At 35.3% G+C, this 27,798-nt stretch overlaps 1 protein-coding gene across 2 annotated transcripts in view; it reads right to left on the bottom strand.

Moving 5' to 3' along the window:
- MYOM2 (myomesin 2) overlaps positions 1-27,798 on the bottom strand; it is a 74,849-nt gene that overhangs the window by 20,139 nt on the left and 26,912 nt on the right. The window contains exons 11-26 of one of the 2 annotated variants that reach the window (XM_048936948.1): positions 26,909-27,050; positions 25,115-25,314; positions 23,957-24,010; positions 21,365-21,492; positions 17,908-18,091; positions 16,219-16,393; positions 14,382-14,503; positions 13,586-13,606; positions 12,745-12,932; positions 10,303-10,429; positions 6,205-6,383; positions 5,909-6,023; positions 5,175-5,331; positions 4,962-5,068; positions 3,136-3,180; positions 2,593-2,729 (exon numbers count right to left, since the gene is read on the bottom strand). In XM_048936948.1, coding sequence (XP_048792905.1) covers positions 2,593-2,729; positions 3,136-3,180; positions 4,962-5,068; positions 5,175-5,331; positions 5,909-6,023; positions 6,205-6,383; positions 10,303-10,429; positions 12,745-12,932; positions 13,586-13,606; positions 14,382-14,503; positions 16,219-16,393; positions 17,908-18,091; positions 21,365-21,492; positions 23,957-24,010; positions 25,115-25,314; positions 26,909-27,050 — 2,081 coding nt within the window. The remainder of the gene's footprint in view (positions 1-2,592; positions 2,730-3,135; positions 3,181-4,961; positions 5,069-5,174; positions 5,332-5,908; positions 6,024-6,204; positions 6,384-10,302; positions 10,430-12,744; positions 12,933-13,585; positions 13,607-14,381; positions 14,504-16,218; positions 16,394-17,907; positions 18,092-21,364; positions 21,493-23,956; positions 24,011-25,114; positions 25,315-26,908; positions 27,051-27,798) is intronic. The other variant, XM_048936949.1, reaches the window with a different exon arrangement.

The raw sequence follows: 27,798 nt of genomic DNA, 5'->3' as shown, positions 1-27,798 counted from the left end.
AAACGGTAAGGTATTACAGAACACCTGAAAAAGGGTGAGTCAAAAGTACATAGAGGACTGAAATGAAAACAAGACAAACTCTGTAAATTCTGTAAAGGAAATAAAACAGAAAGTCATTTTTCAATATAATAGAAAAAATATATGGCCACTAAAAATATGGCATAAATCCATTCATGTCTTTTCACTCCCCTTATTCTTAAAACAGAAAAATCAGGAAAAGAACACATGTGATCATGAAATAACAAAATACTCTTAAAATAGATTAAGAAAGTAGGACTAGATGACCTCGGTTCAGGTTTGTACTGAACAGTGCTGATGCCTGCTCTCTTCTAAAAAATTCTCAATAAGGAATACTGAGATTTGGGAATGAAAGGAACTGAGCAGAGTTCATAAGGTAATTATGGGCTCCTGAAAATATGAAAAGCGTTAGGAAGAGATAGTAATCAATTAGAAAGGAAGGGAATGTGTAAACATCAGAGATTTATTTCTCTTATCTAGGACTCTGTGCAAAGCGAATTGTTCCCAAACAATTATGATGTAGCATAACCAAAAATTAGAGCTAGGACTGTTTGCATGATAAAATATTTAACAAGATGGTGCCAGGAAACATTCTTTAAAAATGTATTATCATTGATGGAAATACAGTTAGATTAATCTAATTTAAATCTTTGTTAGGTAACTGAAGAATGAAGAAAAAATATCAGAATTAAACAAAGCAGCAGCCAACAGATCAATTTGAATAACTAATGATTAGAGGGAAGAGACTGAGGTATGCCATTTGCCTAAAATAACAAGGGTAAAGGCTTTTATAATTGGACATGCATTTTCAAATATATATTAAAAGATATCATATGAAAAGATAAGACTTAATAAGAAAAGTAAGTAGAAAAATTACTTATTTAAGTACTGATATATAAGACTGGACTATATCGGCCAGTAGAGAGAGCTGAAAAAAGAGAGCTAATAACAGCAGCAACCTTTCAAGAAATGCAAATTCAAACTCTCTCTTATACTCTCTTGCCCACAGAAGTCAAGGACAACACTCGCATTCATTTAATGAGTTTCCAGGGAGAATGTTAAATTGAGGTTTTCCAGAAGCAGAACAAAAAAAAAAGCAAGGTGAATATTTTAATCTGATCCTTTATCACATCCCTCTAAAATATTTTTACACTTTGGGTAAAGAAAAAGTTTTTAAAAGATTTAAACGACAGTTGATTGATTAATCGAGACCTAGTTTGTTCCATTTTCACATTATTTCAAAATCTTACAGAAACTGTTCTCTGGGTAGGACCTAAAGGAAAAAAATTATCATTTTATTCAGTGTCAAGAATCAGACTACAATTCACCAGCACAACGGTCTATTGAACATGTTCAGTGACTATAGCCCAGTCTCCAGGCAGGTTTTAAAGTGTAATTAGGCTTCTAACTATTGCCATTATGCAGCAAGATGAAGTTCAATGATTTTATGGGCACCATAAATACGGGGCTTTTATGTGACTTTCCACAAAAATATCATCAATCTCCAAAAGTAAATGTCACCTATGGGTTACTAATTAAAAAGGTGAAATAAAGCAGCTCCACTTCTAGACTCTCCTTCTGATGTCAATGCTTTCAAAACATATGTGATCAAAAAATAGCTTATTCTGATCCACTGAGACTGCCAAAACATAATATTCCCATTTCAATGCATTCTCATCACTAAATTCAGGTTTTCAGTGCTAGAGTTTATTATTTCTTGAAGTAAGAAATACAGAGGAGCATTCTGCTTAGAAAGCAAGTCTATCATTAAAGGAAATGCTTCTTGTTTTTCAGTGGTATAAAAATGCTGATAAGTTCCTCTGGCCAAAAACAGGATTTGTAACCTCAAGAATAAACTGAATTTTTCAACTAGCTAGTACTGTACATGTATTTCTTACAGGAAAAGATATTTCCAGTGCTGAACATTATGGCCAGTAAATGAGCCATATTACAGGCCCACAAGGACATGACCTTGCTTTCTTCACAGCCCAATCTTTTCAGTGTCCCTTAGCATGAAAGGACTTCCTAGAGCTAACAAGCTTGTGGTTTGCTCTTTCATCTCCGTGTAGCCAATCAGTAACAATTCAACGTCTAGGCCAAAATTAAAAATAATAACAGTAATTAAAGAAAATGAAAGTGATACTGTCTAAAGCTTTTATGTCTATGACTATTCTTGCATGATCAAGTGCCTCTCACATTATATATAAAACTGCCAGCATTGGCTTCAGATGGTCTCGGGGAGCAGTATTTCTTGATGGTTTGCAGTCAAAAACTGTACTTTGAAGCTGCTTTCTATGTCTTCAGCAATTTTCCTAAAATATTTGTGCACTGCTTTTAATCAGATGTGTTTAATTAAGGGCCTATGTTCTCCTTTTCTTTTCCTGTTGCTCATCTGGCTCTGAAAAATGAGCATGGACTTCTGAGGGTTACGTTTTTCTCTTTTTTTTTTCTGCAAATATTATCACATCGATATTAATAAATTGGCTTTAAACTATTAACATAAATGCATGATTAATGTCTGAAGTTACATTAAGCAGATTCACAAATATATAGTAGTACTCAATATGCACTTACATCTCCATTTTCAACTTCTTTATCATTAATAACAAATCTATAGGTAGAATTTGGTGATAAGCTTTCAGCTTGAATCCAGAAACGGACTTCTCCTTTTTCAAGGACCTCATAAGCTAATTCTGATTTGAGAGGTATTGCTGCAGGGAATAAAAAAAAAAAAAGAAAAAAGAAAAAAAAAAAAGAAATCAAAAGTCAACAATGTGTGAATTCTTTTAAGAAAAGGGACTAGTGTAGTAAAGCATTAATATCTTCCCATTATTTATGGAACACTGAATATAGAATTAATTTTATGCAGTGAAAAGACATCTAATGCAGTCTTTGGCTCATTTTTAAATAACTTTTTCAAAAAAGAGAGAAAGCTGAGTTTACAATTTACAGTTTGTACAGTATTTATGGAATAGGCTAGAAATAACTTATACTCTATTATCAAGTTGATCAGTTAAGCTGCCATTGTATCAGGAAGATCCTTTTGAGAATTCCATTCACTAGTATTTAATTATATTTATTGTAGAAGCAAAAAATAGATTCAGGTCTTCAACTTACTTGGATTCTTTATTTCATTGCTTATTGTCATCAAACGTTCAAACTCTGAAATTCAGAAAAGCATATTTTAATTTATTCTGAAAAACATGGCTAGAATACAATTGTCAAAGAAGTTACATATGAGCATCAGCAAATAATCTCCTAAAGTTTTATATGTGAAATACCCAATTTTCTTAGAAAATTATACCCTAAATATAAGCTTTAATAAATTTAAAATTGTAATGCATGGATTTATTGTGAGTTCATTTTTTATGAGTTCATTTTTCCTATTTCCTATGCCCCATCACTGGAGGTGTTTGAGGCCAGGTTGGAAGGGATCCTGAGCAGCTGGTCAAGTGGGTGACAATCATGTCCACAGCAGAAGGGTTGGAACTGAATAATCTTTAACATCCCTTCCAATCCAAGTCATTCTATAATTCTATGATTTCTTGCATACCCTCTATTTTAAATTTCTATTTTATCTATTCCTATGGGATTTAAACTAAGGATGGGAGACAACAACTCAAACAGTGCATAAGGCTGTTTTATCTACTGACATCCTTTCTGACAAAGTACCTGAAAATCTTGCTTACTATGGCGGGAAACAAGTGCAGCTTAGTCTGAAAGAGGTAAAGAAATTTCTGTCTAATGCACTACATTCTCATAAGGGCTGTGTGTCTATAAAACATATTATTAGGCTTTCAGACTAACCCTATTTTTCATATTCATTGCGAATAAAAATTTGGAATATGAACATCATTGTCAAGTCCAGTATTATTGAAGTGGGCAGTGAAATAATGGTTTTTGGTGCTGAGATAAAAACAGACATTTGTGCAGGGATCCAGTACAAATACAGGTATAATTTTGAACAAAGACAAAAGCTAAATGTATGTTGGGAATCACTTTGTCTTGTATAGAAAAACATTAGAAGATAGGACTTAGGGTAACAAGACCTATAAAGCATTTTCAGAGATATGCTTTAAAACTAAACCAAAAGGAAATTACCATTATCAAATGCTGGCCTGACTTTTCCAATACTATTCAACAGAAATTTCAAAATACTGAAAATTTATCTTCACTAGAAGAAGAGGATATTGATAATTGACTAAGAATCTACATACATGGTCCGTGTCCTGGATAATTTTTTTTGTGTTTTTTTGTTTTGTTTTTTTTTGTTTTTTTTTGGTAAAAAAAAAAAATTTCTTGACATCTACTTTGAATGGAAGGTGAATGGAAGGAATGAAGCTGATTGCACTATGACAGAAATCCTGCCTACAACTCAACTCTCACTCGGTCTCATTGGTTCTCCTTAAATGTGCTAAAAAGAAGGTAGCTGGACGGAAAATCGTGCTTAATTTAAGAACTCAACAATTGCAGACTATGGACTGAAAAAGCTCCAAAAAATATTTCTGTGAGCCAAGTTCTCTTTCTGCTTTTCACCTCCATAACCCTGCATGGTATACCAAAGTCAGACTGAAGCAAATTCACTGCAATTCCAATGAAATAAAATGGCTACAACAAAATAAAACAAAATTGATATAAGCATATGCCAAAGGACAATTGAACCCAATAAATTTACATTTTGTGAAAGGAACATTCTTTTTCTCAGATTCTTTTCTCTAATTCTATGCACGTCACTGGTATTAAATTATATATATATACAAAACTTCATTACTGTGATAATAAGAAAAGTAATTAACAACACAAAACCTACTGTGATGTTTTTCTTTGTTTGCCCTTTATGCACAGGAAAGACTGAGAGGTATGTTCGTTTCTTTTTCTTTGAAGTTTTTTATTGTAGTTGGGGTCACAAAATGAAGACAGACATGAGATGGTAAGAACCTTACCTTCCTCATCCAAAATGAAGCTGGATGAAACACCATCCGTGTCACTAACTGAAATACAGTAAGTTCCCAAGTCCGATTTATCAGGATTCTTGAAGAATAGCTTGGAACTAAAATAATCAATAATGAAGGATATAATTAGTGGGTTTTACCATGCTGTTGGTATTTATTAACAGTATAAACTCCTAGGGCTTTGATACAGATTGCATGACTTACTGATCTCCTTCTGTCTGAATCTTAAATTTATCAGAATCCTCAATCTCCTCATATGATTTTCCCCACAGAAAATGAGATGCATCTGTAGCTTCTTTGCATTCAAAACCGAGGTAAATATTACCTTCCTCATCCACACCTGAAAAGATTTCTTTTGTTCCTGCAAAATGAGAATCAAATGTCAAAGCTGCATTTCTCTTTAGCATTGCTATACAGAAATGATAAAAACCTATGCAGATTCTAACCATCTCCACTAATAAATATTGGTTTACTCGTATATATTGAAATGTTTGTGTCATATTTTGATTCAACATCACATTCTAGCCACTTTCTTTCTTTAAACAAATAAGGAATACTAAAAATAATACATGCTTATTGAGAAACAAGGAGATAAAATGAAACTGAATATGAGAAGATAGGAGCAACTGAAGTAAATTAATTTTATCATCAGTCCTGAAGCTTAAGTAAATGTGTCATGTTATACTTTTCACTTACTGCAGAAGCACTTCTGATTATGAGAAAAAAACTAAAATAACCAATTATCAAAATATTTCCTGCAGTAAGTAAAGCAACAATGCTTGGCAGTACCTCTGAATTCATAACGAGTTTTTCTTTCAGTTTTAAGGCTAAGAGCTTTTGAGATCTTGATATACTTATTTGTACTATGATATCTGGTCAGATTGATTAAATCTACTTTCAGATATTTCAGAAGCAGAAGAGGTAAAACAGTTCATTACCAGGGCTTGCTTCAACAAACACTGGTTCAGATATCTCAGACGACTTGCCAACCCCAGCATCATTCACTGCACGAACTTTGAAAACATAGGTATGACCCTGATGTAAATCGGTAACCTTGAAAAAAATGAAGAGCAAAGTCAATCAAAAAAAAAACAAAACAGTCTAAGCTCTTTCATTTAGCTATTTGATGATGTTAGCAGAAGACTAAGTTCAAATCTGTATCTTTGCTGCACTCAATCAGATGTTCTTAAAATTCAGTTTTGAATTAACACAAACCGTAATATTTATATGTTACCTTAAAATAGTGGTGTGAAGTGGGTTTTTCATTAGCAGTGATCCAGTCCTCTGCATCTACTTCCTTATAGTCCACTAAGTACCCCGTAATGGGGCTTTTGCCTTCATAGACAGGAGCTTTCCATAGAAGAACCAGTGATGTATTTCTAACTTCACAAACTGTGAGATCATATGCAGGACCTAAAACATTTCAAATATGTATGGAACTTCACTTCATTGTAATAAAGTTTTAAAAACTGTGGCTGAAGACATGGAAATATATAATTTTAATTTTGTTTTGACTGTATTGCTTTCCAGATATCTCCTCCTATGTAATAAACTTGTTATTCATGATATTCAAGTAAACAGATCTGCTTTATGTGGTGAGTGACATGAATATTCCAAAGAAGGCATTCTTATCTGGATGCCAATATCTCCATTATAAGAGAAAGTTATTCACCTGGACAATCCACGCAGTTCAAAATTTTCCAACAAGAAGCAGAGGTTTTTTTATGTAATATTTAATTCTCCAGCCCCAAAACAAAGTTGATTCAATGAGCTTAGATTCAGGTTCACAACTTAACATCAAGATATTTATTTTTTCTTGGTGTACATTCTCCAGCCTGGTTCAAAACCAACTGTTACCAATGGGCTTTAGATCAGGCTTCACGTTCTTTGGCAGAAGAGCATTTTTCATTTTGAAGTGGATAACGGTAGCCAAGAATAATTTTTACATAGGATATCTGCTAAGAATACTATTTCCACCAAAAAACATTCTAATTTATTCTAGGAATAAATGAGAGTTCTTACCTTTGCAGCTGTCAAGGAATATTCTCACTGCTATTTACCTTCACTTAACTGTTCCAGAACCATTCAGTTTGATTTATAGTATTTAATTTTTACTACACTCTTGGTATTTATTTCTATCTATAGACTATCAAGGCATAATCATATCCATTTACTAGCAAGGTGACAACATCTATAGCAGAACACTGCCTTTCAGACAAATAATGTATCTGGAAGTTTGCTTCTTGTGTTTTAAATTTAAATTAAGAAAACCTGAGATGGATTTTCCAGTGCTGTTAGTCTGGCCTACATCAGAAATATTTTTTCCAACTACGTCTCATCATGTAAAACAACAAAAAGCAGGAAAACCTTAAAAATTAATCTGATTGCCATTCCAGCTTACATGATGGCAACCTGTGAGAAATTTCTCAGGGCTGAGATTCAGCGCATAATAGAAAGACTTTTTCTCGGTAGTAGATAAGTACATTTCAGAAAAGTAACATTTGAGTATATGTTGCAAATCTTAAGAAGTTAAATACTAGATTTCTCAAGGAAAATTTACAATTTTCAAGGAAGATAAAGCCTTCTCTTAGGGCTTGATTAAGATTCCAACCTAAATGTCTATATATTCAAAGATAATTAAATTTCCACTGGCAGATGCACCTATTTGAAATCTAGACAATAGAGGAAAATGTGTAATGAAGCATGTTCTATTCTGAGGAGTCTGAGATCACAGATGCTTCTTTTTTTTTTTTAAAGTCATGTAAAATAATTCATTAGCTATCATTGCTAACTCACAGAGGCTCACAGATAGAGGACTGGAGTTCTGCAGAACAATGAAATAATAATGGGCTCTGGGCTCTGGAATACATCACTCACACTGGAAGTCTTGCAATTCTATATCAAACGTGGGAGAATATTTTGGTGACACTGGGAGTACATTGCAGTCACATCACATTAGTCATCGATGTCTTCAGTCAGTCAGGGAAAAGGATCAGTCTCCCACAGTCCTCAAGTTTTTATTTTTGCTATTGCTAAGCTATTGCTTAAAAATTTATCTTAGGAAAGACTTGAGAAATGTTTTAACAAGTTTGAAGATTTGGGGGGTACACAGTTTTTTATGCTATTGCTTAAGCAAGTAGAATGCAATACTCCATTCGGCTGTATTCATAATTAGAGCAATGTAATCAGCCGACGAACAGCGTATAAATCACAGATACCTTCTTTAAGGAAAATAACTGTCCCCGATGCATTTATACTAAGTATTACAAAGTGGTAAGAAAATGAAATTAACACACTGGGAGATTAAACATTTTGTAATTGACAGCTTTGCCATGTCATGGAACCCAGAAGTCAACGTTTATGAAATCAGAGAAGAATTTAGATAGAAACTGTGCTGAAGAATTCTCTGGCAGTGGTTTTGCAGAAAAGAATCTTGGCATTAAAAAGAAGTAAGCCCTAAACTTAGTATAATAACATAATGATTTTTTAAATGGCAAATAGGAAGGGATTTGTAAGGGGGCAAATAATTGCAGGATGTGTGGAACTACTACTTCTCTGCTTAGTACTGACAAATCTTTATTTGAAATAATATTTACAGTTTGCGTGCTGCCATTCAAGATAGACATGAGCCACTTAGGAAAAGTTCAAAAGAGAGAAAAAATACATCTATTTAGAGGTAGCAGATAAATGATCCATGTGGAAATGCTACAGAGACTCATTTTTCTCGCTAAGAAGAAAGCTGGAAGTCTGAAAAAGTTTTTAAAAACAAAGAAAATCCATTGAGGAGAGGAAAGGAGCAATGTCTTCTTCACATCCTCTGTAGACAGGACAAGGTGTAAGGATTAAATTACAAGAAAGATTCAGGAATATTAGAAAAACTTCTGGATTTTAAGCATAGCAAAGTTTGGAATAGATAGCCTGGGCATCCTTCATGAGTGGAAGTCTTTACAGATGTATTAAACAAGCCTCTGCCAACAACACAGGTATTTATTATCTCATTGAAGTCTTTCTTGTTCTAGGCAAGAGCTGCATTTTACATAGAAAGCAAAAATGTAAAATTCCAGCCTTATTAAGCAAATTATGTCTTTTTGATACCACTGAAGTTTTCAACAGTTTTATAAAAATAATTTCAGTGTTTGGATTCACCAACAAAAAGACTGTATGACCACTTAAGAATAAAACAGATGTGTGTAGGTGTCAGGCAGATCTTGATTACTTAAACAGGTACTAAAGTGGATCCTTAACAGTATTACAAAACTCAGTGTTGTAAATAGAATTCAATTTAACAACATAGAAGTATTTCACAGCATTTAGGGGAAAATAAGATAGAAACAAAAAAGCGGTAGGTACCTGTGTTTTCATTAGGGGCTGTGCTGTGACACCCTTTGTTTAGGCAAATCAGTAACAAACATCAGGAACAGCTTCAGAAAAATTGATGCTCAGTGTGAAGGAGTGTTATAAAAAGAGCACACTGGCCTTCAAAAATCCTTTCATAGATTATTTACAGAACTGAAGCATTACTGACAGAAAACAATTCCCTTGGTATCTGACATTCAAGCAAAAATATACGTGCTCACAGGGTAGCTAAAAGTTAACTTCCTTCTACTGCCTGCCCTAAATTCACAGTGCTTCTTTAACATCTTTAAGGAGTTAGCATCATAATTAAAAGTCTTTAGCTATGTCTACACTGGTGAACTATAGACAACCTAAACACCAGTTTCCTACTGTGCGGATGTTAGCAAATTTGTTCTAACACCTGGTTAATAACAATCTGTCAGGTAACACCTGGGTACAATCTGCATAATCACATAAATAAAGAAGGGGGGCACAGTAATTGAGACTGTGAGAGTTTAGCTATAAGTTGTGAGGAATGCTGTGCTACTTTCCTTTAGGCCAAGAAACAGGTCCCTGCTGATTCTTATTTATGATCAGTATCCCAGTCTGAGAGTCTGAAACTCCAGAAATAGTTATAATAGATTCCAATTATTGTGCTAGGATGACTGTACGTTGCCCTAAAGGAGAGAGTGAGATAGAGCTCATAGCCCAGAGCTAAAAAGATGATGGTAATAAAAACATACAATAACGGCTGAGATTTTTTTTTGTTCTAACACAGACAGTAAATGAAAGTGATATTTAGCAAGCTAAGTGAAGATCATTCACTTCTTAGAGCATCTGCTGTCATCAGTGGAAATCCAGAGACAGCTTTTAACAGAAGATTTTGGTAGTTTGGCACAAATGAAAGAAAAGACATCAAATAGTTTTACTAGAGCATTACATGGGTTGTATAAGGAGCTTATTGTAAACTTAATCCATAAGAAACTAATAGACTTACCAGGTTCTGGCATAGTCCAGGCTTTACACTTAAAGTGCTCACTGGGATCTGAAGGATGACCTATTCCAACCACATTTGCAGCAGCAATTTTGAACTCATAGAAAGCATCTTCTGTCAAATTCTCTACCTTTATGGAGAAAACAAATCAAAAGCTATGACTTATTGTGTTTAAACGTGAAATAAGCATTCTGCCATTGGTTAATTCATTATCAGGATTAACTGCTGTGCCTAGAGTACTGGCAGGCTCTAACCTAGGGATTTTACTCTTAACCCAAACATGCTATGGTACGATAGGCTGTACTTCCATGCTTTCAAACACATCACCCTAGAAGTATCAACATTTTGACATGAGAAGCTGCAAAAGGTTAGAGCAAAAAGGTCCAGAGAATCCAAATAATGAATGGCCACCAACAGATACTTAGGGAGAAGCATTTGAAGATAGTTTCTTGTAATATTTATATATCATTCGCTTAAGAGCTCAAACGTTTCTTTGGTCTAGAGAGGTCATATTTGATTGACCAGAGAAGAGAGGGAAACAATGAGAAACTAATACCTGTAGTGTGTGGTTATAACTTTGGGAAAGACTGTCTCTTGGCAATTTTTCTTCTTGCTCTCATGTGTGTTTTTCTCAACATTACTTATCGTTAAATAGTGAGGAAGTAAGCACTGGAAATGGGATAAGCAGAATCCATGCTACCTCTCTGCCTGGTAAGTGAAACCAGACATTCAGTGAGTGTGTCTTCACATCATTATCTCAGACTTTGAGATCAGTGTATGCAATCTGTAAGGCAATCTTGACACCCTGAGTACCTCCTTCATTTACCAGTAATTCTGGTACAGATACTGAACAGTTTTGAATTTTCATGATTAAACAAACTATACTGCATTCTCTGGGAAAACATGAGATTTAAAAAAAAAAAAAAGATTTTAGTGTGATATTCTTTAGGGGAACAAATATACGATGGGATGATAATCTGAGCATTAGATGCAAGATCAAAGCAAACAGATTAAGCTAAGTAAAGCTGTGCACTGATACAGTTTAGACAGGATTGTTTGACAATAAAGAGCAATATACTGTAATTTACAACAATAATTCAGCCAGTAAATATGACTTTGAAATCCCAGGTTATTAAGGAAAGAATATTTGTGGGCTCCCATAGAATTATTTAATCGGAGGCAGTTACACTTCAGTGATTTCCTGGTGCTACACTGTGTATCTGAGGGTTTTGTCTGATTGCAGTGTCATAAAATATTCTGGACTACTAAAAGCTGTCTTGCTTTTATTTCCCTTAAGTATTTCAGATACCAGTCCACAAAAATAATGTATGAAGATACACCTTAAGGTACAAATCCAGCTACTAGCAAGATGGAGACATAAATATCAGATTAAGCTCTGAATGGTTTCCCTTAATAACTCATATGTTTACAAATGAGTTAAAAATTGAAAATATCAGAAAAGCATTGTTTAGCTCTGCCATTTCTAGTCTATCCTATCTACCCTGTTTTATTTCTCACTACCCATTCTCTGTCTGCTGTGTCAGAGATGCCAGTTACAAACTCAATCACAAACATATGTGTAGTAGAGCACTGCTGACTGCCTTCTATGCATGAGACATTCTTTCCGAATTCACCAGCAGTATTTTTTACTTTAGTGTCAAATTTTTCCTAAAGACCAATTTATTCCTTGGCAGACAATTTGCCGGCTTGCAGAGATAATTTCAAGAATTTCTTTAAGAAAAAAATCTGATTGTTTAATAAGCATCATATTGATTAATTACTTGCTATATCCTATCTTCCTAATCTTTCCTCATTCAAGTTAACTAGGAATTTCTTCTGTTAACCAACTGAATAAATTATAGGAGCTACCAGATACAATTTATCTCAAAACTAAAATTACTGATCTGGTACACTGGAAAGGAAAGTATTAGACATAACAGTAGGTTTATTATATACTCCTATTTCCAGGTGCAGGCAAAAGTTGAGAGAAAGAACAGGAGCTCATTAGATTTGTTTTCAGCCCATCTCCATTTCAAGTTCCCAGTTCTACAGACAGCATGATTATCTGTCCTGCTAAATACTGCTGTCCTTTCTCTGGATGTTACTGCAGTGGTGATAAACATGATACTCATTAATGAAAACTGTATTCATTTTATGAAGTATTCTATAACTCATTCTGGAATTCACTTTGCAAATTTTTCTTCAAAATTTCCTCATATAAATGGCCATATCAGTCTTTCCATTTCATAGTAACGATGATGCTGATTTACTGTGTCTCTACTCCACCTTTCACACTTTCTACATCCCAAAATACACAGTGGAATGGCCTGCTAGCATTGTAGTAAGTAAATTTAAATAATTTATCTACATAAAAATAGAACTCTGCCAAGAGCAAAGAATTAGTACAAACCAAGTCCAGAAAGTTAAGGATTAAAAAGTACCAACCGTATAAATTGTCTGGCTAATAAGGGAAGAATTGACTTCATGCCAGTTTTTATGGTTAGCTTCCCGTTTATCCATATAATAACCAAGGATTGGGGAGCCTCCACTATACTTTGGTGCTTTCCAGCCAAGGGTCATTGAATGACCATCGCAGTTCAGAAGTGTGATGCCATGAGGATATGATGGGCAAGCTATAAAAAAAAAAATCAAAATTAATTTCATCTCCAAACATAATTATGGAAGCTCCTGTATGGAACATCTGCCCATTGTCCTGGCCTCTCTGGAGGTGGTAAGAAGAAATAGATGAAGGTTGACATTCATCGACACTTGCTGAACGTTTCTGGAGACATAACAGTGGATGTGAGCACAGTGCAGCAGTGGGTGGTGCATTTCAGCAGTGGTGACAGCAACAGTGCGTCACCTCTGCTGGTCCAAATATATACAAGCGTGACATTCAGGCTCTTCTTCAACACTCGTGAAAATGCTTAGCTACTGGTGGTGAACATGCTGAAAATCAATGTTTTGTAGCTGAGAATTTGATCTATCAAATATTGTTGTTGTGCTCTTTGTATTCACTGAATTTTCTGCGGAAATAAATGAGGCATTACTTTTGTAGTGAACTATGTAAGTCCCTTACAAATAGTTGAGCTAAATTTCTTTTAAGACAACTAAAATGGATTAAAGCCATTCACATCCTGTATGTTCTTATCAGGTCTGTTTGCTCTGTGTTTGGTGACATACTACATGCAACTCTCATTTCAAAACATACAGTGACAAAGTAAAAGGTGTGAGTGCATTTATGACATATGAGTGACAAATATAAATGAGCTTGTGCCCCACCTACCCATATGAGACAGACTTTGCCCTAAAAAAAATTCAAGAGTAGATTTGTCAGTAAAATCTCATGCAAAGTTAGGAAGGCATCCTTTAATATTTGTTCTGAATTGTAAAACTTCTAGAGTATTTTTGACAAGGCTATTTGTTGGTCTTCCCTAAGAAGTGCAGGCCATTTGGCTGGGGAGAAGTTGTTCCATTTTAAGTATTTCAGTAAGAAACTGAAACAGTGAAGAAATGAAAATTGCCCAAATCTGTATACTTTATGTTCTAAATATTTTTTCAGCCCTGTATTCTCCATGTGTCGTTCTTACTGGAAGTAGAACCATGGGTTCTCACACAGGAATTTTGCTTGCAGGGTATAAGAGGAGGCAGATTGCTTTCTGACCTTGAACAGCCCAAAGCAATTTCCTGTTTAGTCCAGCCACATAGTAATAAAGTTTTCCAAAGCTCTCTAATTTGAGCAGATTCCATTCTAAACTAATTTACACCACTCCACGTCACCCAGAAGCTACTGCCTAACATCATCAAGATTTACTATTTCTTACGGATGAGGAACTGCAGGAATCCTGGGCATTATAATGAATCTGACCCAATATTTCTAAGTCTGTATGAATAACTTTTGCTTTTAATATCATCTTTTCTTTGTGCAGCAGCCACATCCTAAAATATAAACTTCAGTGAGGAAATGTGTTCAATGGCTACGAAATATGTTATAGTAAATGAAATGTTATAGTAAATGAGCTAGTTGTTTCTTTAATGAGTTACATTCAACAAGAAGTTTAGTTGCACCAATTTGTACTTACTAAGGGCTGCTTGTACTTTTATAGCCTCTGACTCCTGTGAGTTTTCACTGAATCCTACAGCATTCACAGCTTTCACACGGAAGATGTACTGTTCACCAGTTTCCAAACCATGAACAACAAATCTGTGTTTTAAAAATAAAAATAGCATTACATTTTTTCAATATATCCTATAAAACCATTCTTTGCTGTAACATGAAATCTTGGCAATCATACATTCAACATGAATACTTCACGAAGGAAAATACTTCCAGGAGGGAAACTGAAATATAATTTTATGATTGAATACAATGTATTTGGATGTAACACTGGAAAAACAGCCAGAGGATTCATATTGAATTGCTAGTGCTGATCTACTGTATGGAATCATGCCAACTGTAGTATCTTTCATGTGAATATTGGCTTGCCAAATTCTAATCTATTCTTGGAAGACACTATAGTTTTCACTTCATTTTCGTAGTAACCATCCAAAGAAGCTTTCAGTTATGTTATAAGGTTCTGGGCAATTACTGTAGCATTAGAATAGTCACAAATATCTCAGCGCAGGACGGATTCACTATTTTCTTACTTTTGTTCTGTCCCTATCCTTTTGACCAACAGTTAGTCATCTACTTTTTCTCAACAAATTACTTTATCAAAGGATTCAGCAGAACACAAAGTCACTCAAAATTAATTAGTAACTGACAAAATATACTAAAGAATATGATGTGCTTGTTATAAACCCATAAGAAAGTATGCCTTACACATTTAAACTTAAGAAACATGTGGACCTACTGGAAAGGGCCCAGAGTAAGGTTATCAAGATTGTCAGAGGACTAGAGCATCTCTCCTATGAGAAGAGGCTGAGAGACTTGGGATTGTTCAGGCTGGAGAAGAAAAGACTCGGGGGATCTCATCAATATTTATAAATTTCTGAATGCGAGGTGCAGAGTGGACAAAGACAGCCTCTTCTCAGTGCTGCCCAGTGACAGAACAAAAGGCAATCAACACAAACTGGAACATAGGAGGTTCCTGCTGAACACCATGATGCATTCTGTGCGGCGCTGGTGATAGAGCACTGGCACAGGTTTTTCTGGAGGGGTTGCAGAGCGTCCACTTTGGAGATCTCGGAGATCTGTGTCCAAAGAAGGGCAGTGAAGCCACTGAAAGGACTGGAGAACAAGCCTTAGGAGGATCAGCTTTAGGGAACCGTGATTGTTTAGTCTGAAGAAAAGTGGAGACGTTATCACACTCTACAACTACCTCAAAAGAGGTTCTGGTGAAGTAGGGGCTAATCTCTTCTTCCAAGTAACTAATGATAGGATGAAAAGGAACAGCCTCAAGTTGCACCAGAGGAGGTTCAGGTTGAATAATTAAGAAAAGCTTCTTCTCTGAAAGAGTGATGAGGCTTTGGCAAGGGTGCCCATTATAGCAGATACAGCTTGCCCTTTTGCCCTGATGTCCATGTACTCTGAGCTCCTAAGAGAACTAATCTGTGAAGTTTATGAGTCCCTTCTTCTCCTCATACTTTCTCTCAGGTGCATCAGGTCTGTCCGTTTTATAACATAACTGAGACTTTAAGACTTATGCTTTCTCATGCTCAAGACATTCAGAATCATGCCTGCAGAACCTTATTTTATGATTAATCAAATAGATAAAAATGCCTCCCGTTTAGATGGAATAGAAAGGTGGACAAGGGAAGGAAGAGTCTGCCCAGCATAGTTTAGCTCAGAATCTGCAGACTGTTTTTCCTCACACTCATCATTCACAACTATGAGAACACCACTGCTTAGCAGTTAAACTGAATTAAAACTAACTACAGTTTTTAAATCTCCCCAAAATACAGAAGTATTGTCAGTACCTGCTATAGTTAATAGGTTTGTGGTTAGCAGGTTCCCAATGATTTGATCCCACCACAGAATAGTCAATGTAGTAGCCGTACAAATTCTCTTCGTGTTTTGGTTTGTCCCATTGGACTACAACTGATGTTTTTGTATTCCTTGTGGCGACTACCCGGCCAGGTGCTGATGGGACAACTAAGAAAAAAGAGAAAAATATGTATTATTATGAAACACATTAAAATAAAAATAAGTGAAAGTAGACTCAATGCTGTACATTTATACCATATTCAATTACTTTGGCTATGGTTTTTCCTGCTATGTTATTTTTGTTATATGATTTATATTTTACTATGAGAGGAGAGAAATCCAAAGCACCTATATAGATGGCTACATAAATCTACTTAAATTTAGATGTAAGTATCAAATTCAATTCCCTTCTACCACTCAATTCAGTTATGCCATTTTCGATGGCCTAGCATATTTCTTTTTCCCTCTAGTTTTCACTCAAGAGAAAAAGCCATCCCATAATCTGTGCATAATGTTTAGCAGTCCCATGAAGTTGTCTCAGCTACCCTTAGGAGTGCTGTTCCAGAAACTGAATGAAATCATGTGTATCTGATACATTTTAGCTCAGGTGGTTAACTCCATCTCTGCAAGTACTCCTGCAGTTTCTCTTTAAAATAAAATCATCTGCTTTCTGCTTTCAACTGTAATGATGATTTATTCAGAACTTCTTGTGTTAACTTCTAAGGGGTAGCCTATTTTCTGTACTAAGTTAAATAAATACACCGTTATTATTTCCTACTTTAGGGAATGTTGAATAGTTTAAATACTTTTTATTCATTAATGAAATATCAAATCAAGAATACATAAAAGCAAAAGATTATTTTATTTCATTTTGTATAGTAAGAGATCGAGAAAAAAGAGAGTGGTTTTAAAAATTATGGTAAATGTTAAGAAGGCTACATCTGTCAACATTTACTGCATGTGGTATATCAGATGTAATAACTTTTTCAACTTCTAGCAAATGTACTAACAAGTTACGTTCTTTGAAGGTAACAGCTGTCAATACATGAGGCTGTCACATTTAAGCTTTGCTAAACCTCAAGAGTAGACCAGATATTTAAGCAACAAGAGGAATAACCACTCCCTAAATTTTCACTTGCGTTATTGAATGTGGCCCCAAAATACAAACTTCATTTTCATGTGGAATGTTACCATTGACCAAGAAGGTGCATCTTTCCCCATCACTGAAATCTAATCATCTGCATGCCACAGGAATTCTGCACCAGATGTAATTTGCAACTTAGAATACTAGGAAAGAAAGGAAAGGCTACCTTATCAAGCTGAAAATGTAGGAAATTAAGTAGTATATAATTTCCTGAGCTAGACAAAGTAATTATCCAAGTTAGTGATACCCCATGTTATCTTTCGACAAGTCACATGTCGAGAGCACTATGAGGAATGACTAACTAAAATTCACTTAACTTTATAGGAACTATTGTTCTCATCAGTATCAAAGATTTTGGAATGCTTTCAAAATTTAACAACTTGGTCTTTTTTAAATTCTGCAATATTGAACACAAATTAATTTGATTACTATTATTGTAATCAGACTAATTTAATTACAGTGGTAGTTGTCTCATTATATTTTGTACAATACAATATCAATTGTATTTAATATTAATGCCTTACAATTAATGCCTTACCAACAGTATCCTGTGGTTGAATAGGTTCTGTGATTTCAGATGGATCACTGATGCCGTGCTTGTTTGCTGACAAGACTCGGAAGACATACGGTTTTCCTTCTGCAAGGTCAAACACTGCATAGCGAGGAGATTTTACAGCAACCTGTGCATTGACTCTTTGCCAGCTTCCACTGCCAACCATAGACTGGAAAAAAAGAAAACAGAAAAAAAAAAAAGAAATAAAAATCTGCAAATCACTTCTGGGAACTGTCAAAAACAAGCATATTGCTATATTGCACCCTGCCATGAATTTGTTCATGAACTAATGGATGATGATTATTCTCAAATGCCCTACTTTAGCATATGCAAATTCTCATAACTTGTGCATTCAATTACTCTACAAGAAAGGTCTGAGTACTTCATTGTCTCCCTATCTGTCTAGACTTCAATATATGGGCTCTTGTACATATAGCTAACTTTCATTTAGGGCCATGACTGTGAGCTATGATTAGTCCCAAAAGATTGGTCCCAAAGGTCTTATGCTCCGTAAAATTTATTTGAACACCCAAAGGTTCAGTATAACCCAGATTAAGCAGAAAAGTATGTTGTGGTGTGAGGTTACTTTACAGTCTGCCATATATTTATGTACTCTGTTTAGAAAGGTCACATCCCTAGAATCATTCATCAAATTAAATAATTACTTTTGAATACTCTCTGTTATACTGCTTTTGGTATAGTTGCTGAGCTAGTTAGTATTATAACTACACATAGAAGGGAGCCAGCAAACCAGCACTCTCAGAAAGTTCTGCCATTGGATTCCCCAGGTAATTTCTTGACCCAAAACAAAGATTAATCATATTGTAGTTCAATACGTTTAGTAAAATGCAAGTGCCCAGTAAATAGCGTAAATAAATTGCCTTCCAACACAGAAACATGCATAAAAATTAAATTTTCATAAATTATCAAGCAAAGAGTCCAAAAACAAAATTTAATAGACTGCAGACTTCTCACAGAAGAGATCATGTTTCATGGGTCCTTGGAAACTATCCTGTACATTACGAGGCTTACTATAGGTAAATAATAAAAAAGTAAACATCTGGAGCCCATGTATCAAAATCTTCCTTTATATATACTAAATTCATCTATTGTTGTCTACAGCAAAAAAAAAAAAAAAAGTAACATTTTCTTCTTTAATAAGATGGAAAATCTCAACTTTATTTTATTTTAGTTTTTGGAATAAAAAACATAAATAGCTGCATTTTGGTTTCATAGAGGCAAGAATCAATACCATATTTAACCCTGCATTTTGATCCAATATATGTGTTAGAAAGGCTTTAAGGGAACATTGCTATGCTGAATTCACTTTCAATTTGTGTTTCCTGAGGCCTTTAAAAACTCCTTTTATTACTCAGGGCAGAGATTTCTTTATTTGAAATTAATTAGAAAATGTGCTTTCCTAAATTATCAAGCTTTCCTAAATTATCAAATGACTGTGCAAAGCAAAAACCAAACATACACTTACGTACTGATTGGGATATTCACTTACACAAGTTATCTGTATGCCAAAGAATTTTACAGTCAAGTATTAATTAGTGTAATGAACTCTCTTTTTTTCTTAATAATAATAGCCTTTTAGTTTTCATTCTCAGTTTCTCTCAGTAAGTTTGGCATTTAATTAAGACTGATTTATTCCTTTCTGCCACTGCCGTACAGTGTTTCTGAAGCTGTATAAAGCGTTTCCTTTAAAATATGCAGATATCTGTACTTTCAAATTCACAATTATACTGAAATTCAATTAAATCTTAATGTCCACTCAATAGAAACTTTCATCCCAGCTTTTCATCTTGAAGAGTTCTGCATATTCTGGAAACAAGTAGGTATTTTCGGGTCTCACCTCATCCAAGTCATTATCTAATACAAACAAAGTTTTGGTTTCTCTTTCACTGCTACAGAAAAGTGAAGGTAAATTACTCAAATTATAGGCAGCTAAACTTAAGATAAATCCTATACTTTCTGTCAGACTGTGATTGAAAGCATGCTTTGGTGTTAGGTTTTTTGGTTTTGGGGGTTTTTTTGTTTGTTTGTTTGGTCAGTTGTTTTTTTCGTGGAAACCATAGTTGGAGATCAAAAAATACTTTCAGTTGATTTACCAATACAGAAGAAAGGCCTAATTCAAAATGCTTAGTTTAAATTGCATTATATTTATACATAAGAGCAGATATTTACATTCAGGCATAAGTACAAATAAGAAATAACATGATATTTTGTTGCATAGAGGGAAAACAAAACATTTATTTCTATGGAATTTGTCATTAGTTTTCCTGAATGTGAAAAGCAGAAAGGGAGAAATTGTAAACATACTTTCTGGTAAATCTTGTGAGTGATCTTCATGTTATAGCACCCTGCCGGCAATATATACTGATAAAGTAGAGCTGAAGGGCTCAGGAAGTGGAGATTTCAAAGTGACTTAGAAGGGAAAGGCAGAATGGTAGGCTGCAAAAAGTGCCAAGATACTCACAAAATGACTGGCTAAGAAATGAACTTCAAAGGAATGTGGTGGGCAGTTTCGAAAAGAAAAAGCTTGCACAGTAAGGTCGTAAGAAAATGTTGTCACAATATTTAAGATGGAAACTGAACATGTGGTAGTTTTATGGATGGTTTCACTGTTTGTGAATCATTAAGAGCAGGCATATGCTAGAGACATCATTCATAAAAACTAAATATAGCTTCACATGTAGGAGTTTTAGAGGTCAGGTGTGAGGTCCAATTTACTTACTGAAGTGATGGCAAAACATTGCAAGGAAGAAAGACTACAACGTCTGGCTGTATTTCAACATAATTTAGATACCTGACTTGGGGGCAGCTGTATCTAAATCTCTGTAGGCTACAGGGAAGAACAAACATCTACTGTGATCAACAAAATTCCCTATCAAGTTCAAGGGAGGAGGAAGGCAACAAAAAAGACTGATGGGCAATAGTGAATCTGAGAGACACAGCTACTGGCCTTATAGGGAATAAACTGGAAATATTTGGTTATAGCAGAGGGTGAAGTAAGCATACAAAAAGAAAAGTGGGTATCAAGTTATGAGTCACTGCTTTTTCCTTGCTTCTTTGCAAGACTAGCATAACATCTCCTTTAATACAGGCAAGGTGAAAACTGGCAGTCTTGTCTACAGGGATATGAAATATAAGATGGCTTTTTTTCCATTAAACTGCTGCCTTACACATGTAGTTTGTTCTCACTTCAGACAGCAGTAATCAAATTGCAGAGTGGTAACCTTTTCCCCAAACCTTGAATTTCAATATTCATTAAATCATTTGATTGTCCAGGCCTCTCTAACATCCCATCACTAAATCCTGCGAGACTTCAGAAAGTGCTAGTTTAATGGTTCATTCTGCAGCTCTAAAAATGAGTTGAATATAACTTCATGTGGCAATGAAACCCTTCATCATCAAATGCCTCTGTACAGTACACTACCTTCTCAATGAAATACGTCAGTGGCTCCCTGCCACGAGGAACAGGTGGATCCCAGCTGAGCACAACATATGTTTTGCTGATTTCTGAAGCATGTACATTGGTGGGAGGGCCTGGAATCTGAATATCGCCTGGAAGAGTAATAAGCATAGCAAGTGTAAAACAGTGGATTAACCTCAGAGTCAGCTCATGCTACAGCTCATCTTTCTGACCTCCCACCCTGCAGCACAATCTCAGCTATGACATCATACTTGCAGTGCACTTGCTCGCTTCAATTCCATTTTGAGGAATTGAGTTGCTTATTTGCTTTTTCAGTAAAAGTTAAATATGTCCCTGACAAGCTGTGCGTTTGTCACATATTTTTTCTCTTTCATCACATCTGAATTATTTTTATCTGCTGGGCAGAATGCCTTGGAAAAATCTGCTCATATATGCAAATAAGATATTTTTTGATCAAAGACAGAGCCCAATGTGTTAATACAAGAACTTCAACTAGAGGATATCTGCAAAAGAAGAACAGGAAGGAGAGACACAGCTTAAAACAAAGTGGAAAGCAGGAAAGGAAAGAGAACTCACTACAATATAATGCAATGGTATTACCGGCCAGCCTAAAGCATTTCTAAAAAATGTAGAGCCCTTTGGTGACTCTACCAGTTGGAATGGCCTAACCATAGCCCTCTCCCTTCTTGCTCTGCAGGGCTACCAGGAAGGTGAGGCAGGACCTGCATGCCCAGTTCCAGGCTGAAGGAATTCAGCATGGCTCTTCCACTGTCACCCTCCACAGCATGAGAAGAAGCCAGTTTCCATGCCAGTAGGATTACAGTGCTGTAAAGCCCAGACCTATGCAGGAACGCTTCAGACATAGCTACACATCTCTGAATGAAGCTTCCTCTTGATAACAGTTCAGAAACTGTTCAGAAACATGTTCAACTGCAAATATTTTATTCTTTTATGGCTTACAACTGAGGAAAAATTTTTGTTGTTTTAAGGTCAGTTTACCCATTTCTCGTACTAACAGGGAGCATATGTACCCTAAATTTCCAGATTTCAACAACAAAAAAAGAGAAACGTGTTTTAATAGTAATCTTTAAATTGCAGAAACAACGTTGTGCCATACCCCGAGAGAACGTACTTTTTCTTAGTGTTTTCTAGTATTTGATTGCCTGCAGATACTTTTTCTTCAAGAAAGGCACATGAATGAGTCTGAGACAAAATTGCTGACTTGCAGTCAAGAAAACAATTTTAAACATTAAAAATAACAATTTGCAAAACACTGTGTGTAGTCAAAAGGCTTCCAATTGGTTTTACGTAACTCAACATATTTTTTTACGTTCTTGAAAAAACAAAGCTGGCAGTTTCTGATGGTATAACATGATGATACAGCCCTCTCTCAGAACAAGAGGTCACCAGGCACTAAAAAAGAAATCTGTTTGTGGTCTATGAGATCCATTTTTCAGTAGTGTTCTCCAGTTTTAGTTTCACAAATGAAACTAGTGATCTATCTGAATCATATTCTTTTACTAAATTTGAAGAAATAATGATACAGGAATCCAAATATCATTATTCCTATCTATACCAGACTGGCTGCTTAACTCCCATGACCATTCTCAAGTAATCCTGAAAGGAGGAATATGTATTTTGAAGTAAAAGAAAAAAATAAAAATCAGACAAACATATTCTGATTCTATAATGTAATTTTTGATTCTATAATATCCATAAAAATTCATTTAGGGTACCATGGCCAAAATAGAATAATTTCATCTGTCCTACCTGTGCACTGGAGAAAAACTTCAAATTCGCCATTCAATTGCACCGATTCTCAGGTGGATTTTCTTTTATTAGTTTCTTATTGGAATTACAACTTTATAAGCTTACTTTGCTAAAGACAGTAGATATTTTTTTATATATATCTAGAGCTATTATAGTTAACATTTTTGACAGTTTAAGTAAAAAGAAGATCATTATCCAAGCAAAAAAAAAATAATAATAATAAACCATGGCATATAGAAACAACCAAAGATGGAAGAAATTTGGGCTTTATCTCAAGAGCTGGAAGTGATCTCTTCAGTTCTCCTGACAAAAACAATGTCTAGTCCATAACCTTAGCCTTAATAACAACATCTCCATTCAGAGAAAGATATATTAATTACATAATCACGATGGATTATGTATGTGGTTGGTGGGTTTTTTTCTTTTCTTTCTTTTTTTTTTTTTTTTTTTTTTTTTAAGAAAGCAGAAACAACTTGCTCAGGTCACCAAATGCAGTCGAAAAAACTATATTTAGCTCCTAGCAGCATGCATGGAAGGGAAATGTGAGTGATTAAATGCAATATTAAGTTGTTTAAATGCAGCCTAGCACTAGCCAAAGCAAAAGGTGAGGAGATACTGTCAGCACTTAATGCAATTAGTGCAGTCAAGAGTATGGTGCTGTCTGTCCTTGTGTTTGCTCAGGCTTCCAAGCCAAAATATCTGACTATATTTATTATTATAAAGCATTTATTCACTAGGAGGATTTCTTTTCAAGCTGTTTCAAATTACAATGCTAAATTCCTGGGATTAAAACAGACAGAATGAAATCACAGAAACATAACATACCTTCGAGGTCATCTTTTCTGATAACAATCTTTCTCCCTTCATCCACATGAACAGCTGTTAAGCAAAATATTCTGTTTAACATATTTGTAAATGTTGCGAATTACTGTGCATCATCTATTAAAAAGCCTGTGTACTTCTATTTCCATAATTTTGTTATCAACTGAAAGTCATATGCTACTTCATTCACTTTCATAGGTAAACTGAGCAAGACACTACTATTTATGATGTGATAAACTGTAAGAACCATAGTCACAATAGTTTTATTCTATTCTGTCACAGATTGGTAAACAATTGTATTGTGATTTGGAATTTTGCTATAGGAATTAGTCATAAAGCCAATGGAAAGAGTATGTTCAGCTCAGATTTTGCAGACTATACTGGGACAGTGCTCTGCCATCTTCATAATCAGTTTAATTCCTTTCTACATAAAAGGAGCTCACAAAACTGAAGGTGCACAAATAGATGATATATAGAATAAAAGTAGTCCCCAGAGTAAAACACTCTTCTCACTTTTCTCATGAAGAAGCTCTCATAAGGCTTCTCCGCAGACTTTAGAGGCCTTTAGCACAAGACCAAGCATTCAGAAAGGCTTTTGTTGTTATTTTTTTTCAATTAGATTGACTTTTTCCATCTGCCAGAAAAGTGATAATATCAGATAACTCAACCAGTAGCAAGGGAGCTTTGTGCCAGTACTGGCACTTCTCTGAGGTGAAAAAAAGTTGTGGATAAATACAGCAGTCCATGGATTGATGAATTTATATCATAATTCCATTTTTATTTTTTTCTAAAGCAGGCATATTCAACTACTTTTCCAAATGTTGCTGCTAGCAAACATAGAAGATTATGAGACCTCTGGGCCCATTTCACATTGCAAATGATACAAGCTGCCAGGGCATACTGTCTCTTCTGAAAACACTGTTCTTTGTAGTAATTCATCTTGTTTATACTTAATGCTTATCAACAATAACTGAGATGGAATCCCCAGGGATTGTCCATGCGGATCTTGGTATTCCATTTATATCCCCCCAACCTTGAAACTAGTGAGATATTCATTCAAAGGAAGAAGTAAATGCTGCTCCTGAGTTTACTTAAACCAGCGGAATCTGAAAAAAAGTTAGATCAAATATTCAGTATGTGTTCCAGCCTTGTACAACCTACTTTGTGTTCTTTCCAGGTCAACAGGGTCAAGAGCTGCAACTGGTTCAGAGACTCGAGAAGGCCTGCTAATGCCAGCACTGTTCACTGCTCTCACACGGAAGATGTAAGACCGTCCTTCACAAAGACCAGTCACAGGATACTTGCAGATTTTCACAGGTGCATCATTGCACTGGACCCAGTTCTCCAAACCTACTTCACATCTTGAAGTAGCAGAAGACAGCATTTATCAGTGTTGTTCCACAACAGAAATACAGCATCCCGCACACACCAAGTCAGATTCACAAAAGCCACTGAACTATCACTTATTAATGAAAGCTACACACTTCATATGATTTCTTCACATCAGATAACCAGTGTTCACCTTGTTCATATTTATTCATAATGCAATTGTGAATGCCATTTTCCTTGCATGGTTGTGGGTTGTTTTTGTCCTTGTCAACTCTCTGTGCTTCCATTTAGTTCTTTCTCTACCTTGCCACATAAGGCATAAGTTATTCCACTTTTATTTTTATACGTATCTCTACAGAACATGCTGAAATTGCAACTTTCACCTAATCTTTTCTGTCTCATTCTTGTCATATTTTAATCAAACAGGCTTTTCTCTCTGACAGTGGTTTGGTTACTGCAGATGACTGCAGGAGTCATCAAGAAGCACAGTGATGTCCACATACTGGCTCCACTGCATGCCCACACGTTTTCCCTCCTACTACTATAAACTTTAATGGAGAAGGCCGCCTTTTGCCCTGACAGTACCGTCAAAAACAGGGTCGTGATCAAAGGCTACTTCATGCTGCAGTAATCCAGGCAAAATGTCAAAAAGAACAGCTGGATAGATTACATACAAAATAGATGAAATATTACTATGATCTACTCACTGCACAAAATGGATATAACTGGTAGAGTCCTCAGTTTTTAAATTAATTTCTTCATGCTGACTGCTATTCATAAACCAACATTTTCCAGCAATTTCCAGACAGTTGTCTCTGAACTACCCTAAATTACAGGGTAGCAAACAGCAATGAACTATAAATGTTGCTTTTAAGTGCAGAACGTTGTACATTGTAAAATCATGTCAGTAATGTTTTTAGCTGACTGTCAGCTTCAGACAGTAAAGGTCAGATATTCTACCTTGGCTGCAAGGGGCAACCATGCACTTCAGTGAAAGAGAGATGCAAAATAACAATTGGACTCCCTGATCCTGGACTGCCTGCACTGAGCTGAAAGTGAGCCAAATGCATTGTAGACTGGAGGAAAGAAAGCAGTGCCATTCTGATTTAAACTATTGACTCTGAAGAGCCTATGCCTCAAGCCCCTCTTATAACATAGTTATGGCTAAAACAAAAAGATAATGTAATAATTCTTAGATTCCAGGTTTTGCAGCATACAGACTACAAAGTCTAAATCTAATTCAAGGTACCCATAGATTCTGACTCTTATAAATCAAATAGTGCCAGGGCCCATTCTCTGATTTGGCCACATGAAAGCTATTGAGCATTTTCATTATCTGATAAAGAGTGGATGCTTGCAAATGATTACTGGGAAGGACTCCTGGTCCTTGCTAGCTTCAAGACAGTGTCCAGGATTGCCTGGGAAAGTACTAGAAAATCAGAGCTAAAAATGTTCCAGAAAACATTCTAGTAATTTAGCAATGTAGGCAACTTACAGTGCCTGGGGTCTGCATAGAAATACAGCTAAAGAACATAAGTACATGGGAATATAATGGCATTTTTATTCTTCAGAATGTACATGGTTTTGACAATAAACAGAACTAAATAAGTCCCAATGCTTACATACTTGTCAACAAAATATCCAATGACTGGGTTCTGAGTGGTTGTATTTGGTGGTTTCCAGGTAACGATAACATAGTCTCTGTTAGCATCATGGCATTTAACATCCATTGGAGCCCCTGGTGCTCCCGCGATCAATGCATCAGCATCTGGATCACAAATAAAAGTAAATCCGTTTTGGTTGTGAAATCCACAACAACTGCAAAAAGGAAAATTTTCAGCTGCTCTGCTAGTCTTTTATGTGAATGTGAGCCAAAAAAAGAGTTCTGTCATACTCTAATTCACTGCGCTAATGAATCAGACCTATATCTGTCTCTCCACATGGATAAAAATGTTCTGGAATGTGTTTTTTGATCTTTCCCACTGAGAGCTGTAGCTAAATGGGTTACTGATCAGACCAAGGTACTCAGTAACAAACGTATAGCTGAGGAAAATAAATCTCTCAGGGAATTAAAATTTTTCAAACTCTTGATTCATTTCTAAGGCTGCTTTTCATATAAAATTTTACAGTACCAACAAGCCTAGGTAATGAATGTACTTTCATTAAGATATCCTTGTGCGGCTTCATTTTTGAGATATTTACTATAGACCCAAGGCTTCTAATGGAGTCTACTGACAGATTTTTTTCCTTTCAAAGAAAGGTTTCCATAACATGCAAACTTCATGTAGGGAGTCCAAATGTATTCTTTCATGGATTTTTGTTTGTTTGTTTGTTTTCTGAAATAACCAAATAAAAGTTACAAGTTTAATTTGAACCAAAATCTTGGTGTTTTCTCAAATTTTCTCAAGATATGTTCCAAAAGTACCGTCATTTGATAACAATCTACATGCTGTAAAAATGCCCATAGATTTGCTTTATGCATTTTTCTTGCAGCTGAATCTGAAGTATTTCAGAAG

The sequence above is a fragment of the Lagopus muta genome, chromosome 2, assembly GCF_023343835.1.
Source record: "Lagopus muta isolate bLagMut1 chromosome 2, bLagMut1 primary, whole genome shotgun sequence".
Lineage (NCBI taxonomy): Eukaryota > Metazoa > Chordata > Aves > Galliformes > Phasianidae > Lagopus > Lagopus muta.
The sequence above is the reverse complement of the archived record's forward strand: the minus strand, read 5'-3'. Positions and strand labels throughout refer to the sequence as shown.